Source organism: Misgurnus anguillicaudatus, chromosome 11 (assembly GCF_027580225.2).
Source record: "Misgurnus anguillicaudatus chromosome 11, ASM2758022v2, whole genome shotgun sequence".
In the NCBI taxonomy this organism is placed as follows: domain Eukaryota; kingdom Metazoa; phylum Chordata; class Actinopteri; order Cypriniformes; family Cobitidae; genus Misgurnus; species Misgurnus anguillicaudatus.
In genome coordinates this window covers 3,208,444-3,226,672 of record NC_073347.2, presented here as the reverse complement: position 1 = coordinate 3,226,672, position 18,229 = coordinate 3,208,444, and the positions used below count along the sequence as shown (strand labels likewise).

Genomic DNA, 18,229 nt, shown 5'->3' with positions numbered 1-18,229 from the left:
GACAATACAGTAAATGAGTAAACATATGTGAAGTATTTGTTTAACAGTTGTTTGATTGTGTATTTTACAGTCAGCTGGACAAGAATCACATCAGCTGTATTGAGGATGGAGCATTTCGTGCGCTACGAGGCCTTGAAGTTTTGTTAGTATCTCACAGAAAAATATCATATAGTTTCAACTCTACATGAAAACATGAAAATGTTACTGTTCAATGTTGATCAAACATTTTATGTTAGGTTAAAACGGTTTGATTGTTGATATTTGGCAGAACGCTGAACAACAACAACATCAGCAGTATTCCAGTGTCCAGTTTCAACCATATGCCCAAACTCAGGACCTTGTGAGTAACACACATATAAACAAACACAAAGCATGTATACGCAAGTGTTAAATTATACCCAGTGTTTTCTGATGGGGTTAAGGGCTGGACAGTAAGAAAATGACCTAAATCTCCATATGAGATTTCGTTGAGAAATCTCCTTGTACTCAAATGTCATTAAAAAGTTTATTCAACTTAAAGGTTTTATGTGTGTTCCACAAACTCAAATAAAATGAGTCAAATAGCTTTGCTAATTCAAAACTTTTATTTATAACAGAGTCATTTCAATACAACAGCCTAATTTAAACAAACACTGCAAATCATTACAAACTTTTGGTTTATGGCATTTAGTCTGCCAGTTAAGGTGGCACTGCAAATTTACTTAAGTTTAAAGATCAATCAACACGATTGGTTGAGGAGGCTTTCCAGTTCCCGCCATGCTTTGCTTTAGCCTGCATTAAGTGATATTTTATGTGGTTTTCAGTAAAGAGAAAGACTCAATAGTGTTAAACATTTATTTATGTTGGAGATTTAGAAAAGATTGATATTTTTTGTTTTATTATTATCATTGTTTAGAAGTGTAGTGCCTGTGCTTAGGCTGTTGGTCGGATATGTGTTGTTTTATCATATAAACAATAACTGTGTGAAAGTCAGCACTGACCTCAGTCTCTTCACACTTACACTGGTCTTCATTTTTCATGAGCCGCCAGATCTGTTTCTGGGACTTGTGAACAAAAATTTAATGGAAACAATTGTATTAAGTACAGTATACAAAAAAATAAATGGTAAACTGTTATTTTAAGTATAGTGTACTTAAAAATTAAATAAAAGTAAACTTTTAAATATAGATTAATTGTAATTTATAAATGAAGAGTTTGGTTCCAAAATGCAATAAATCCATTTTGACTAATTTCGGTAAAAACGTGTTTTCTATACCAAGAAAGTGACAAGATGAAAACCACTATTTTCTGTTACAAACTTTCACATAGCATCTTTAGGTTATAAAAACATAAAAAAATCAAACCCATAACTTGTTTTTCAAAGATTTATTATAAAAATGAATATTTTTTTCCACAAAATGCAATAAATCCATGACAAGTTTTTTTTTTCAAAATGCTATAAATCTATTGAATCAATGTATAAATGTGCATTCATCTTTGCCATGTTATATTCATTTATTTGAACAGTGGTATACACAGATTAAAGAAATAAACATTAATGGCATTAATCAAAACACTTATGTTGTCATATTAAGAACACTGTCATTGCTGCGCTTATACTTGACGTCGTCGCTTAACATTTTTCACAGCGATCAGCTGTAAAATGTTTTTGGTCCTGCTCGATTCTCGTTGACTTTGAGTAAAATTATGGAAAGTTTTTGAAAAGATCCTCTGGGGTCAATGTGTTAGCATGAGCTTGATGCTGTCGGGAGAACAAGCAACCGTCTCCCGAGTGCTTCTCGCGTAAATTATTAAATGTTGATGTCTTACATTTCTTTCCCGTCACAGAACCATCACAGGTTTATCAATGCCATTAAAGTGTTTAATGGCATTTTGTTTTTGTTTGTTTGTTGATCACGAAGTACAAAGTAGATGAGGAAAACTAGGATTCTGTGTACTCAACGCAGCGTTTTTTTTTTTTTATTGGAATGGTGCGCTGTAATTTGTTGAGGGGATTTATTGCATTCTGCAGAAAAGAGGAGTGGCGTTTTGATTGCGTTTTGGGAGAAAAGATGACAGAATAACACTGCGGATACTGGATTTTGCGTAAAATTAAGAATTTACTTTTAAATACTGACCTGATATAATACTGATTTTGGAAGTAACTCATTTTTTTTCCAAAAATGGTGTTTATTGGGTTTTTGAACCAAACTCTTCAAATATTCTTCACTTAAAAATGTTGGTTTTAAATGTTTAATGTAATCAGTTTCAACAAAAGTTTTGAGTACTCGGAACTTGTCGGGTTTTACAGTGTTGCACTGTTTCTAGTTGTTTATTTAAAATGATTTTGCAACTGTTTACTGTTATGTCTGGTCCAAATAAGTGGAGGTTTAAGTCAAAAATGCTTGCATGCACTTATATATAAATTCAGTTTTAGACAACTCTTCTTAGTCCAGTATTTTTTAACACATCAGATTAAATGATTGTGTAGGCCTAGTTTTTCATGCTGATAAAGTTGTGGATGACATGGTTGTTATTTATAGATATTTTATATATCTTTTACAGATAAAAGTGAAGTGTAGAGTAGTTTATTGAAGAGTGCAGTTAAGATGAAGAGCACAGAGACAGTAAACGCATACAGACTCATTCCATGAAGTGTTGGTGTGACGCCAGTCGCCTTAAACCACAAACACACACAACATATCACCACAGACATAAACACTGTCATCTATATAAACATCTGAACAATGTATTTATGAAACAACTAGATGCTCTCTGAACGCCTTTATTGACTTTCATGTTTGTTTGTTTGTTATTTATTCTTTTAGATGATAGGATTCAACAACAGATTTATGTTCTGAAATAAACATTAAAGAATGTAAACTATATGATTGAATTAAATGTATAGCTTCTTTTTTTTACTGTGTATTTTAAAAGAGTAAGTTACAGTAACAAAGTTACAGTTTCACCTTTGAGCTTGATCTTTACCAAATGAAAAGATTAATAACTAAAAGAAATATTAAGGAGCTGGTTAGTAATATTTTGAGAATGGTGTGACGTGATGTATAAGATCAGGTTACAGCTTAACTCAATGTTTATGTGCTCATCTTCAGCCGTTTGCATTCCAACAACCTGAACTGTGACTGTCATCTTGCCTGGTTATCCCAGTGGCTGCGGGAACGACCGACCATCGGTCTGTTCACCCAATGCACCTCTCCGGCTCCGCTGCGAGGACTCAACGTAGCCGAGGTTCAGAAACATGAGTTCACATGTTCAGGTACGTTTTTTCTACACACAATGGCAGGGAAGAATTTTTATAATTTAATTAACAGGGACCATGCATACCAAAACTGTTATGCCAGAGTTTGCATCTAATTGCTAGTTTCCAATTGATTTACATACAATAATACAATAATCTGTAAATAATTGATTGTGGTTCCTCTTGACTCTGTAGGTCAGACTGCAGACGGCGGTGTTCAGCTGTGTAGTTTTGCTGCGGGTTCGTGTCCGGCAGTCTGCACCTGCAGTAATAATATTGTGGACTGTCGAGGGAAGGGACTGACAGCGATCCCAGCCAATCTGCCTGACAGTATGACAGAGATGTGAGTGTACTCGCCAGTATAACATTATTATAACGCTTTGTCATAACATCCATAAATTTATCAATGGGTTTTTCTAAAGAGAAAACATTATGGCAAATAAGAGGTGTGACCAATGAATTGTTAAAAGCCTAAGCTCACATTCATACAACAGAACACAAATAAATCAGAATGCACTAAACATGAAAGTGGTGATCTGATGATTATAGTCCCATCTCCAGTAGATTTATTTGAACACATATATAAATAGGCCGAACAGAAGAGTCGGGAACAGGAGCCCACAGGAATGTGCTGTCTGGAATCACTGCAATCTGAGGAATGTAAATTGTGTTGCTCTGTTTCCCACTGAGTGCTCGGCTTTTCAACAGAAGGGAAATTCTGTAAGTGTTTAAGTCGAAACGGTTGCTGGCCGGGCACTAAATGACCCCGACAAATGACTTTCCTGTTTTAAATGAGCCACTCTGAACAGAGACGCTTTCTTCACAGTATTGTAGACTAAACCCACAGGCTGTGCCATTAAACCAGACCCCTAAAAACACAACCAGACCCCATTGTGACATTTCAAGTCTAACGGTACACGGGCCATCAGCGTTAACGCTTCTCATTAATTTTGAATCAGTGACGTCATGTGTTGCCGAACTGAATTGTGCATCCGTCAGCATCATGTCATTGGCATTGCTCGTGGTAGACGTCAAAGGTCATGTTTTTTGTGATCCCATTTTTTAAACTTTAGTTGGTGTGTAATGTTGCAAAATGATAAAGCTCAAAGTTCACTGCCAGGCGATATAGTCCGGTTTGGACTACAGCCCTCTACTTCCCGATTGAATGAAGCCAATAAATCAGTTTTTGAGTAAACTCCGCCCACAGGAATACATCAGTCACCAGCTTTGGCTCAAACGGCTCTGCTAAGCTAAGCTGCTGTCCAATCACAACACACTAAACGAACTACACAATCAGAACTCGTTACGTATTTCTGAAGGAGGGACTTCATAGAACAAGGAAGACATCAGCCTGTTTTTACGACATTGAAATTTTGTGAAAAATACTGCGTTTTTAACATAAAAACATAAACACGTTATATTGCGCACCATAAACACAAACATACGCTGCATCCGAAACCGCCTACTTTCATACTATATAGTATGCAAAAAGCACTACTTCGCCTACTATATAGTATGTAAGTAGGCGGTTTCGGACGCAGCTATAGCTTCAAAAACACAGGAAAAACGGGAGCTTTAAACATTTCTCAACTTTTCAAGCACCGAAGCTGGCGTCAGCCAATGAGATTGCCTTATATGCAAATAGGTGCATGTGTTGTGGCCACTGTGATTGGCTGTTAGCCACCCTTCAGTCACGCCATCCGTCAAGCGTTAACACTAACAGTGCATTCACACGGGGCATAAGCGTTAACGCTTCCCATTCACTTTTATGGGTGACGTCATGCGTTGCTGAACTGAATTGTGGATTCGTCAGTGCCGTGTTCATCGGCAGAAGTTGAACATTTCTCAACTTTTCAAGCGGCAACGCTTGTGTCAGCCAATCAGATCGTCTTATGCAAATAACCTAGACAGAGGCAGCCAATTACGTTTATGGAAGACCGGAGCATATATAGCGGCCACTGTGATTGGCTGTTGGCCACGCTTCAGACACGCCTTTCCGTTAAGCGTTAACGTTTACGCCCCATGTGAATGTACCGTAACAGTAAGATGCACCGCTACCTGATGTTTCTGCCAATAACACTGACGTGTAGGCCACGAAAATAATCACAATCACCATATTTAAACTGTTTTCATAAGAGTTACTCAATATCTAATCTGACATGATGTTCAGTGTCACAAACAAATTAATATTTAAAAATGTTATCATAACAACAAAAACTGTCCGTTGCACACATGTAATTTTTGCAGTAATTAAGATTTTAGTGCCTTTTTGTTGTTTTTGTTATGTGTCTTTGTTTAACTAATTTTTTACAAAATAAACTGTTAAGTGTTAAGGTATTTGCAAAGCACAATAAGACATTAAACTTACTAGACTTATACTAGACTTAAGTACCATCAATATATAGTATCCACTCAGAAGTGTGTAAGGAAGTACTGTTAAGGGGGTCGCACACAGGACGCGCAGCTCAGTGCCACGCAGCGCCGCACCGTTCTAAAAAAACTCTAACACATTGCTTTCTGAGTATACGCACACGGGCGCCGACAGGTGGCGCCTGTCCACTTCGCCCAGCTTTGACTCAGGAAGTTGCTCAAATCCCTGTCGCGCCACACATAGTTTAACATTAAATAACATCATAATTGTCCCAAATCATTAACGGTTAACATTGGCTGCTAACGTATATTTTGCATTTTGAAGTAGACGCTATCTGACGAAGCTCGCGCTATTTAATGTGCACTTCCGGTTTACGATACGTCCGAGTTGTCCTAGACGCGACTCGACGTGGCGCGACGCTGAGCTGCGCGGCCGGTGTGCGACCCCCTTTACACAGAGGTCGGTGTAACAGAAGCTGTGTAAGTGTAAAGAAAAGTGTTACACAATTATATAAATATACAGTATGACACCGTATTAGTATAAGATTCTTATTTCTTATATAAGATTACTCAAAAACAAACACATTAAAGTATTTTACTTTATTGAATAAATCCCTGTGGCGAGTGTAGGACTGTGAATACTTTACAAGACATAAGCTATCAATTATTTAACCCATGACACAACCACAAAAACTATGTAAAGGTTTTCAGTGGAAAAACATGACTTCCTTTGAGCACAACTCAATGTTATTTTGTTTCTAGACATAAGCACATTATGTACTGGATGATGGATGATGTGTGATGACTCTGGCAGTATTTTGCTGCTTTCTGCAGTCGCTACCATAAATACAGAACATCAGAGATATGAACATCACTTTAGATACTTTGTGTCCATTCTAACAAATGATCACAGTCCAAAACGGTTACACTAAAACTGATTTAGTAAACCAAAACTTCCAAATCAAGAGAGATAGAGATAGAGACATGGATGCAAACCGGATCTAGATTGATGACTGATCTAGAAAATAATTTCTGATTGTTGTTGGTTTAACTTTGAGAGTGAATCAAGTGTGAAAGTAATTATATTTACTTTGTCGCTGTAGTGTTTTAATATTTTCATATCTATTATCCATTTTTGTTTTCTATAGACGTCTGGAACAGAACGGCATTAAGTCAATCCCTCCTGGAGCGTTCTCTCCGTACAAGAAACTTCGCCGAATGTAAGGAAACCGCATACAAAAACATACCTGCTGTTATGTAAGGTACAAGATTACATTTGTCAATGTTTTAGGAGACCAACACTGACTAACCACTACTGTAAGATTCAGACATCACGAGCTGTATTTTTGCTTAAATGATAGATGATGGGACTAGACGGCACTGAGATTTGTGTGGCAAAGTAAAAGTAAGCTGGTTAGCGCTGCTACACACCACAAAACCAGTCTGTTTGCCAGCTCATTAAACCAGCTTACAGATGCGTTTTGATTTTAAACCATGTCATCCGCTCATAAAAACACATACTGTATACACAATTCATCTTGTTGGGAAATGTTTTCAGTCTGGCTGTCTGTAGTGTTGTACTGAAGTGTGGTTTGATGGCTAGACCACAGGCTTATTAAAGTCGTCTCTGAGGTCCAGATTTCTTGCCGTTTACTAATAGCCCTCACCACAGCGGGGCTCGAGGTTAAAAACTATTCATTTATATACCTACAACCACATGAGCCTAAAACAGACCAGAACCACCAGAGTACACGTGCATCTACTGACACAATCTCTCTCTTCACAGAGATCTCAGCAACAACCAGATTTCTGAGATAGCACCCGATGCTTTCCATGGCCTACGCTCCTTAAACTCACTGTGAGTGCGTGTTTGTCTGTGTGTGTTTGTGTGGTTAGGTGTGGGTTGGTATATGTGGTTTATGGAGACATGAATAGTGTATAATGACATGTTTATTATGCTATAAACATGGTTTAAGGGACACAGGAAGTGGTTTGGGGAATAGAATTTTGTACATTGCGTCTATGGAATTGTTCCTGTAAACCACATTTGTGTGTGTGTGTGTTATACTGAATGTCTGTCTGTCTCTGATGTCCAGGGTGCTGTATGGTAATAAGATCACTGATCTACCCAGAGGAGTGTTTGATGGACTTTACGCCCTTCAGCTGCTGTAAGTGTATCTGAAAGAAATGTCTAGAAGTGTTTATAAGATCACAAGATGATTATTTGAATATCAGTGAGTGTTCAGAGCTACCGTGTACAAAGCTATGTGACTTCGTCATAAACTCGTACACTTTCTCTTTTGTCCCTGCTTTTGTGTTCAGCCTTTTAAATGCAAACAAGATCCACTGTCTCCGAGCCAACACGTTTCAGGACCTGCAAAATCTCTCACTGCTGTCTTTATATGACAACAAAATCCAAACGCTGGCCAAGGGCACCTTCACCTCTCTGCGTGCAATTCAGACACTGTGAGTACAAACCAATCTACAGACATCACAGCAGCTTATCACAATCCAGCTGTTATAGCAGAATATTAGCATATAAACGAAAGTGCCATGGAGTGTCCCACACAATAACTTCATTCATTAATGTGTCATAGAAAAATATCATATCAGAAGTAGCTTGCACTGGAAAAATTATTGAGATTAAAATCTCTTTTGCAACTCAGTTTACATAGACAGTTTTAGTTTCAACTTACGAATTTACAAATAACAAACATACAACCAACACCATTACTTAAATATGAAATAAAACTCAGATATTTGTTTAATAAATATTTAAATTGGCCATATGATATTAGTAGGGGTGGCACGGTTCACAAAACCCTCGGTTCGGTTCGTATCACGGTTTTATGGTCACGGTTCTCGGTTCTGTAAGGTTCTTGTTGTTATTTTTTAACACTCCAGAAATGTATTATCCATAATTTAGGATACAGTATTAAAAAAGTTATATCATGTAATCATGCACAAATCTGTCCTTCACTTCTATAACATGAAATAACAAAATGTTTCCACGCACCAAACTTAAATGACACTGGCGCATCCTCCAACTTCGGACAGACTTCCTTCCCACTTGCCATTTCTACACGTAACATGACATGCAGCACTCACTCTCCACACAAGTCACCTCTTCTTTCGCGCGATTTGCGAAAGGGAAACACGCTATCTGAGGTCATATACAGGGCACGAGGCTACATACATTGCGCATGTCATGAACCATCGAACCATGCGACACACACACGCTCCGAACCGAGACAAGCGAACCGAACGGTTCGGATTTTTTTCATGAACCGTGCCACCCCTAGATATTAGCTACAGACTGTTGTTTAGAGGAAGCTGGACAATATATAATAGTGTCATCAGCATAAAAATAAAACTTTATATTTTCAATATTAAAATCTAAGCAGTTTATATATATATAGTGAACAATAGCGGGCCTAACACAGATCCTTGAGGGACTCCCCCTACAACCTCCAATGAATCAGATTGAGTACCATCCACTTGGACACGTTGAGATCTTCCCTTTAAATAGGAACTAAACCATAAAATAACATTTTCTGATAGACCTACTGATCGAAGCCTTTTTAGTAACATATTGTGATCCACTGTGTCGAAAGGCCTTTGAAAAGTCAATAAAAAGACATGCACAGTGTTTCTTGTTATCTATTGACTCCACTATATCATTTAAAACTTTTAAGATTGCTGAAGATGTACTGTATCCTTTTCGGAAACCGGATTGGTTAGTAGACATGATATTATGAGTATTTAAAAACTGTGTCAATTGCATGCTAACCAATTTTTCCAATACTTTCGAGATAACACAGAGTTTAGATATAGATCTATAATTGTCCAATGAAGAGTGATCACTCCCTTTGAACAATGGAACAACGAATGGTGACTTACAGATCTGTGGAATTTTATTTGTTATTAAAGATTAAACAAATATGTCAGTGGAGGAGAGATAATATTAGCCACTATTTTTAAAAACAATGTGTGTTCAATTAAAGGGCAACTATTATACAAAATCCACTTTTACAAGGTGTTTAGACATAAATGTGTGTTGGCGGTGTGTGAACACAACCACCCTATGATGAAAAAAATCTATTCACGTCTTCTTTTTTAGACTGCTACCAAATGGTCGCATTTTGCCACCAAAATTTGAGAGTGTGCCACTGAATTTTACATCCAGTCGCACATGTGCAACCAGTAAATTTGACCTTTTTTTGTGATGTGACACTGAATTTGAAAACAGCACATTGTGCTTTCTGCATCTATCATTAAAGTATTTATTAGTAATACAGTGAAAATTAGTAGAAATGTGAATATTTGGTTAGCATGTTGATTTACAATGTGTGCCCCTACATTTTCTGGTTGTGCCCCTAAAATTTTCAGTTGGGGGCCACTGTGCTCCTAGTGAAAAAAGTTAGTCTGGAGCCCTGCCCCGTTAAACCACGTAATCTCCTTAGACATGCTGTTTTGATTCTCTTAGCAAAGTGATGTCACACTGCTAAAGCCCCGCCCAATGTCAGCTGACTTAAAGTCCTGTTTTACCATAGTTTCTGCCCTTAGTGAGTTGGATGCTGTCTGCTCTTTCTTTCGGTGATTCTCTGTTAAATCAGATCTATTTTTGCCAATGCATCTCATTTGGTAAGGCAATGAAGAGCAATTTGCATTTAAAGGTAAACACACAAAACAGTGTGTTTTTGCTCCCACCCAAATAGGGACACTTTGGACATGCTATAATAAATGATCTGTGGGGTGTTTTGAGCTGAAACTTTACAGACGCATTCTGGACACACCTGAGACTTATATTACATATTGTGCAAATGGGCATAATATGTGCCCTTTAATGTTTTTTATTATTGTGCTTAATTTAATATCAGTGCTTAAAAGTGATAATGTCCATCAATCTTTTTTATTTTTTTGCATTTTTGTGCAAAGGTTGAACACTGTAAAAAAATCATCTACAGTTTGGCATAAAGTTTTTTTTGTTCTGTGCTTTTGAAGGAGTTTTCTTTTCTGTGTCACTGCAGTCATTTAGCACAGAATCCGTTCATCTGTGACTGTAATCTGAAGTGGTTGGCTGATTATCTCCGCTCGAACCCCATTGAGACCAGCGGTGCCCGCTGCACCAGTCCTCGCCGTCTCGCCAACAAACGCATCGGTCAAATCAAGAGCAAGAAGTTTCGCTGCTCTGGTAAAACATCTCTGCCATTCGGTTTAGTTCTGATATAACTTTGATCACAGGAGTACTTTCTACATCAGATTTCTTCTGACATTAGCACATAAAAATGCAAATGCAAAGTTTTTTTAAATGCAAATGAAAGACAGTAGTTGTTGGGACACATTTGTCCTGGCTGCTTCTCAAGCTTTTAGCTGTATGGTTATGATGCCCTCCAAAAGCTAAGTGCAGTAACTAGTACGCAAACACTGAAAATGAGAAAACTTTTCTCTGAAATGGGACAAAATTGAACCAGGAGACTTTGTCACAAGACACAATAGATCTCACAAAGCCAATTTCAAACCTCAATTTTGACCAAATGCATAGTTACTGCGCTTTGCCTTTGTAGGGCAGTATGGCATGAGCAGGTGGTTCATCAGTTGGTGAAGCTGAGGTCAACCTGGTAAACCATCTCTGTTTAGAGCTGTTACAGCACTTTAACTAAAGCCTATAACACTATCAATCCAGCTAAAGGCAGTCTATTTGGTCTACTTTCTTGCATGTTATTTAGCTGTCAAAAAATCTCATTCAATGTTCAACATCATATTTATAAACAATCCTGAAAACTTGATTTCTGTTTGTGTCTCCATAACAGCCAATGAGCAGTACATCATCCCAGGTGAGAACTGCACTGAACATGAAACTAAATATTAGACCTTTATTAGCAGATACACTTTTATTTCAGTGCTATTGAAAGAAAAACAAACTGGGGAGAAAATGGGGAGAAATGGTTTTGCTGGAGAATTCTGAATGGCATGAAAAACTGCTCTTGTTCTGGAGTTCAGTGTTTTATTCAATAAATTATAGGAAGTTTCAAATTAAACCCAGACCATATAAACATGTGGCTTTGCTCTAGTCTGCCATTTATAATCTCTTACACAACACAAGTAATACTGAAAACACAAAGACTTTATGTTGAAGAGTCTCATCTGTACTGTATGCTAAACATTAGAAAACTGTTATAATGAACAGAATTTCATATTAACCTTAAGAGATGTCTTCTCTTTAGCTTATGAAACATGGATCAGTTTTGTTGTCTTATATGTTAGCTCATTTTTCAAAACAAAAACTTTACACTTCCAGTAAACGGGAACATGACGTTTGATAGTTATCTTGTGCGTGCATGTGTGTGTGTGTGTGTGTGTGTGTGACATTGTGAGTTATGATGAAACAGACTTTGTATAATTTAACCCTCATGTATGCAGTATAACAGCTTTGTCTCTTCACTCTGGATATTCTTGTCTGAGCGTTTAATCTGTGTTATAGGAACTGAGGACACCAGGCTAAATAACGACTGTAATAATGACCCGGTCTGCCCAGCCAAATGTCGCTGTGAGTCGAATGTGGTTGACTGTTCGAACCTTCGACTGAGCCGCATCCCAGAGCACATCCCAGTGTCCACAACAGAACTGTAAGACAACACAATCTTACAATCAATCACAGTCATGTGAAGCGTTCACACATAGCCCGCATGCACCCAAATGAAAACCCTGGGCCAAAACTGATACTGAAACAAACTTTATACTGTAAAAAAAATATTATTTTTTAAGTATTTATATAATTGTATACATTTTAGACTTTTTAGTTAAAATAATTTAATGAGTTATCTGAGAACCCACAATAAAACAATAAAAAATTGAAAGTAACACACCAAAATTGGATAAAAATAAAACAATACTTAATATTCTTCATTTCATGATATGCAACATAGTAAAATTTAACAGCATTTTATTTAAATAATGTAAAGATTTAGAAAACGACAACATGCAAAAAGTAGTAAAGTAATGCAGCTACTCAGCGGCCTTGTTACATTTAGTAAAGATACACAATAATTTTAACACCTACAAGCAATTCAGGAGAACCAAACTTTTTGACTCCACTAACTGCCTCAAGCAAAACTGTTGGACGTCTTTTAGAGAGTCTATGCTGTGAACTTTGCATATTTTTGAGAATCAAATGTTTAGCTGATCCTGATAACTGATCATTATTTTTCACGTGAACACGACTGATTCTCTTCCTCAATGGAACGTCAGAGCTTTGTTTTTCAGGAACCGAAACTAATCGCAACACTCATATCTCCTGGAAATCCGGTTTATTTCAACAAATCAAAGACGACTTCGACATTCCCACAGGGTTTCCAGGAAAGTGTACGAAAAACATCAGACATTTCGCCAACAGTCTGTGGGCGTGACGTCTGAGGTTGAGACTAGTTGCGTTTTAGAGGAGGACTTAAACTTGACTTAAAAAACACGTCTCTGAAGCTAGAGAGACATCAAATGAGATCACAGGCAGTAGAGATCTTTTCAGTGACCGAAATTTCAGTGCATACTAGATTTCATGAAAGTCTGTTTGTATCCGTTCTGATTTAACCAAATGCTGTACTTTATAACTTATGTTTTCCTTCTCTAATTTTCCTTTGTTTTATTTTTTCTTACAAGCCGCCTGAACAATAATGAGATCACAACCATAGAAGCCACCGGTGTATTCAAGACACTTACACACCTGAAGAAAATGTAAGAACTGTTCTCAGATTTACATCATTTCATGTCATTTACATTTACATTATATTTAGTCATTTAGCACAGTGGTTCTCAAACTTTTTCAAGGTGTGCGGAGTTTTCCTTCGCGCCCCCCCCAAAGAAAAGTTATGACAAATGTGTTCTAAAACGCAACATTTTATTTAAACAAAACATATTAAATTATACAAATTAGTACTTGTTTGTTAGTAGCCTTATTTTTTTTACACAGAATTTATGATAAATTAATATATTTTATAAAATGTCATAAAACTGAGGCCCCCCGGCCCCCAATGTGAGAACCACTGATTTAGCAGACACTTTTTTACTTACAAATCAAGGCAAGGCAGGAAGAGGCAATTAGAGCAACACAAGAACAGCAATACATAAGTGCACTAGAACTAGTCTTATCAAGTCTATCACAGTATACATAGACAAGGGTTAGTTTTTTATGACAGAAAAGATAAAGATAGAACAATAGAAAAAGACATTAAGCTCTGTAGTATTAAGTGAGGTGTTGGTGGAACAAATGGGTTTTAGCCCATTTTTAAAGGATTAGTCAATTTTCTTAAAAGAATAATCCAGATAATTTACTCACCACCATGTCATCCAAAATGTTGATGTCTTTCTTTGTTCAGTCCAGAAGAAATAATGTTTTTTGAGGAAAACATTGCAGGATTTTTCTCATTTTATTGGACTTTAATGGACACCAACACTTAATACTTAACACAACAAGTAACAGTTTTTTCAACAGAGTATCAAAGGACTCTAACTGATCCCAAACGAGGCATAAGGGTCTTATCTAGCAAAACGACTGTCATTTTTGACAAGAAAAATAAAAAATATGCACTTTTAAACTACAACTTCTCATATTCCTCTGGTCCTGAAAGCGTCAGCGTGACCTCACGCAATACATCATCACGTCAAGAGCTCACAGAGGACGAACGCGAAACTCCGCCCCAGTGTTTACAAGTGTGTTGAAAGAGGACCGTTCCTACGTTGTTGTATGTCAACTGATACTAATTAATGTCTTTGTGGCAGTTTATTGTTTAAAATGGTCCGCAAATGTGCGTTTTATATATGTAACACGTGACCTCCCTACATCACAAGCATTTACGTTAGGTCGCGCTGGACCGGACCTAGACGAAAAGTTGTGGTTTAAAAGTACATATTTGTTATTTTTCTTGTCAAAAATGACAAGCGTTTCACTAGATAAGACCCTTATGCCTTGTTTGGGATCATTTATAGTCCTTTAAAACTCCGTTGAAAAAAACTGTTACTTGTTGTGTTAAGTGTTAAGTGTTGGGGTCCATTAAAGTCCATTAAAATGAGAAAAATCCTGCAATGTTTTCCTCAAAAAACATAATTTCTTCTGGACTGAACAAAGAAAGACATCAACATTTTGGATGACATGGTGGTGAGTAAATTATCTGGATTTTTCTTTTAAGAAAATGGACTAATCCTTTAAAGACGACTACAGAGTCAGCAGATCTTATCACAAGCGGCAGATCATTTCACAGATGAGGAACACATCCACAGAAGGTCATTTCTTTATATGGGCCAACATATCACATTCACCTGAATCAGTGGTGGAAGGCATTCCTATCAACCAATCAGATTTAAGGTTTGGGTTAAGGGTTAATGTTAGACTCATTGTTATCATCTCACACAGCTGTTAGTGTAAGTACACAGATCAGGACTATGTTTCTCAAACAGTGACACTTGCAAAAGATGTTTCTTGTTGGTTATGACGCTTTACTGACGCTGACATGTGATCTACAGAAACCTTAGCAACAATAAGATCTCTGAGATTGAGGATGGGGCGTTTGAGGGATCATCTTCAGTCAATGAACTCCACCTGACAGCTAACCAGCTGGATTCGGTGCACAGTGGGATGTTCAGGGGTCTGGACGGCCTACGGATGATGTGAGCTTAGTTTCAACCGCATATCCAAACTAATGTGACGCTATAACGATCATATCTTTCTGAATTCATCCTTATTTTCTGTTTATTTTCAAGGATGCTGCGAAACAATCGCATTAGCTGCATTCACAACAACAGCTTCACAGGCTTGCACAACGTTCGCCTGCTGTCACTTTATGACAACACATTGACGAGCATCGCTCCCGGAGCCTTCGACACACTGCAGAGTCTCTCAACCCTGTATGTTTGATTGATGTTACTGTCGCTGATGATATTTATCATCCTGTCTGTGAAATCCAATCTAAAGTCTCATAATCTAATGATGAGGAGCATCAAAGTTTGATTTCAGTCATTGATTTCAATCTTTGTCATCAGTCAGTATTAAAAATATCAAGGATATATTTTTCACAGAATCTTATTTACATTTTTGTAGGATGATGTTATGTAGACATCATTATAACACAGGCATGTTGAATGCTTTATTCTGAAATGTTTCACGGGAATGCATAATTTTTTTCGATAAACGCACCTAACCTGTCAAATGTCTTAAAATAACCCCCAGAGCAATGATGTGACATGTCACGGGTCTCATTCACTAAGCATGTGTACGCATAAATTTGTGCGTGAAATACGCATATGGACGTTTTCATGAAGAAATCATGATTCGTACCAACATTTTCTTCTAAATGTCCCAAAAAAATTAATTTTCTTACCACACGTACACAATAATCATGTATGCTATAATCAAATACTAGGATAATGTTAATGTATAATGTTGATATATAATATTTACATTATTATATTTTATATTTTCTATATTATTCTATAGTATTATTACAGTATATACCGTATATTATATTATATTATTATATAAGCAATATTTTACACGTAAAAGAAGATGCACATAATGACAAATCTTCATTCTTTGCTTCTTCACTTTTAAAATCTCTGTTAAAGTGTCTGCTTAATGCTAAATTAAATTAAATTAAATTAAATTAAATTAAATTAAATTAAATTAAATTAAATTAAATTAAATTAAATTAAATTAAATTAAATTAAATTAAATTAAATTAAATTAAATTAAATTAAATTAAATATTAAATTATTTAGCGATAATAAATATGATCATGGATATTTTTCGAGCTCTTTTGCTTCGGTCTTCATTCTTTGCTTGTTCACTTTTAAAATCTCTGTTAAAGTGTCTGCTTAATGCCAAATGTAAATTAAATTAAATTAAATTAAATTAAATTAAATTAAATTATATTATATTATATTATATTATATTATATTATATTATATTATATTATATTATATTATATTATATTATATTAAATATAAAATTATTTAGCGATAATAATATGATCATGGATATTTTTTTCGAGCTCTTTTGCTTCGGTGACAAATTGCTCTAAATTTTTCTGCGCTCTTATATTTTTTGTGCAGAAAGCAGTGACGGCCAGTGACTTCTTCGATGCGAAATTCGTCACAACATGTATATAGCCGTCATGTGTGTGGTTCCTTTTTTCAAAATATATGTTCTGCGCGTCAAGTCATCCTATGTGCATCACGTGTCTTGTCAAAATAAGTGCCTGCTGCAGACGCGTCTAAAGGGTTTATGATAAAAGAGTTTGCATAATCTCATGCGTATTCAAAGTTTACTGTTAAGGGAGTGTCTTGCGTGTATTTTGTGAACGTGAGCGTCTCTTTTATCATAAATGGTTTTGACGTGTGTGCAGCAGGCACTTTTATTTTGACAAAACATGTGATCCACATGGTTTACATGATGCAAAACATATTTTTTTTTTAAAAAGCAACACGCATGACACTCCAAACACTTATTTTGAAATTGCGCCCCTTGGATGAGCAGCCACCAGCGACCACTGGTGGAAAGCCTTTATATGGAGCTGGTTTGGGCGTGTTTTATGCAGATTGCCAACATTGTACATGCGGCCTCTCATCTAGAACACTCTTAATTGCACGAATGTAAGAACGAGTATAAAAACAATTTATTGTGTGTACGCATGTGTTGTGAATTAGGCAAAACATTAAAACAGAAGAATTATAATATACGTGACGAATGTGCACTAATAACAAGTCTACATTATTATGATTAACTGAGAAAAAAGATTATGATTTAAGATTATATACCGTAATATAAGATGATAGTGAGGCCTTTATATAAAAAAAATATTTTGCATTATATTTTCAGTACCTGTTTTGAAGATGTATCATCAGTATGTCATGCCAACATCAAATCAAGTTTTCTGTGAATAATCTCTCAATAAAACACAAGGCCTAACGTTGTGACTAAATCAAAAGGAAAACAACAAAAGATTTCTGGCATGAAAAGAGTCATTTGTTTGTAGGATTTGTCAGATAAGTTAGATTCAGTAATGGGGTTATTTAACATCTTTTTGTGTGTGTGGCAGAAATCTGCTTGGCAATCCATTTAACTGCAACTGCCAGCTGGCATGGCTAAGTGTCTGGCTGAGGAACCGAAAGATTGTGACGGGAAACCCACGCTGCCATCAGCCAGCTTTCCTCAAAGAGATTCCCCTGCAGGATGTAGCCCTACCAGATTTCCGCTGTGATGAGGGTAAAAGATATCTATTTGGTTTATATACATTGATTTGGGCTGATGACAAGCTAAATGGCAGATGTCATGAGAAGGCTTCTGGTTGTATTATAATTGTTTCTATTTGTTTAATCCACTCCTATAAATCACTTGTCTTTCAGATGACGTGAATAATTTTAAGTTAACAACATGATTCTGGTTCTGACTGGTAAAAGATCGATATATTGCAGGGCCAACAAATCTTTCTGTTATTTAAAGGTGCAGTAGAATGTAAAACTATTTATCTAGGCATAGATGAATAATGAGTTGTGTACATGGTAATGACATATCATGAGCCTCAAACAAAATTGTTTCCTCCTTCTTTTTTTAACCTTGTTAATGCAAAAGGC

The 18,229-nt window shown here is 36.4% G+C and overlaps 1 protein-coding gene across 1 annotated transcript in view; it reads left to right on the top strand.

The window, feature by feature from the left end:
* The window catches only part of slit1a (slit homolog 1a (Drosophila)), a 75,681-nt gene that overhangs the window by 38,318 nt on the left and 19,134 nt on the right, over positions 1-18,229 (top strand). Inside the window, exons 6-20 of the mRNA XM_073872820.1 lie at positions 71-142; positions 269-340; positions 3,093-3,256; positions 3,434-3,581; positions 6,757-6,828; positions 7,395-7,466; positions 7,705-7,776; positions 7,931-8,074; positions 10,639-10,802; positions 11,422-11,445; positions 12,093-12,237; positions 13,265-13,339; positions 15,125-15,268; positions 15,362-15,505; positions 17,695-17,861. Of these exons, the coding sequence (XP_073728921.1) occupies positions 71-142; positions 269-340; positions 3,093-3,256; positions 3,434-3,581; positions 6,757-6,828; positions 7,395-7,466; positions 7,705-7,776; positions 7,931-8,074; positions 10,639-10,802; positions 11,422-11,445; positions 12,093-12,237; positions 13,265-13,339; positions 15,125-15,268; positions 15,362-15,505; positions 17,695-17,861 (1,679 nt within the window). The remainder of the gene's footprint in view (positions 1-70; positions 143-268; positions 341-3,092; positions 3,257-3,433; positions 3,582-6,756; positions 6,829-7,394; positions 7,467-7,704; positions 7,777-7,930; positions 8,075-10,638; positions 10,803-11,421; positions 11,446-12,092; positions 12,238-13,264; positions 13,340-15,124; positions 15,269-15,361; positions 15,506-17,694; positions 17,862-18,229) is intronic.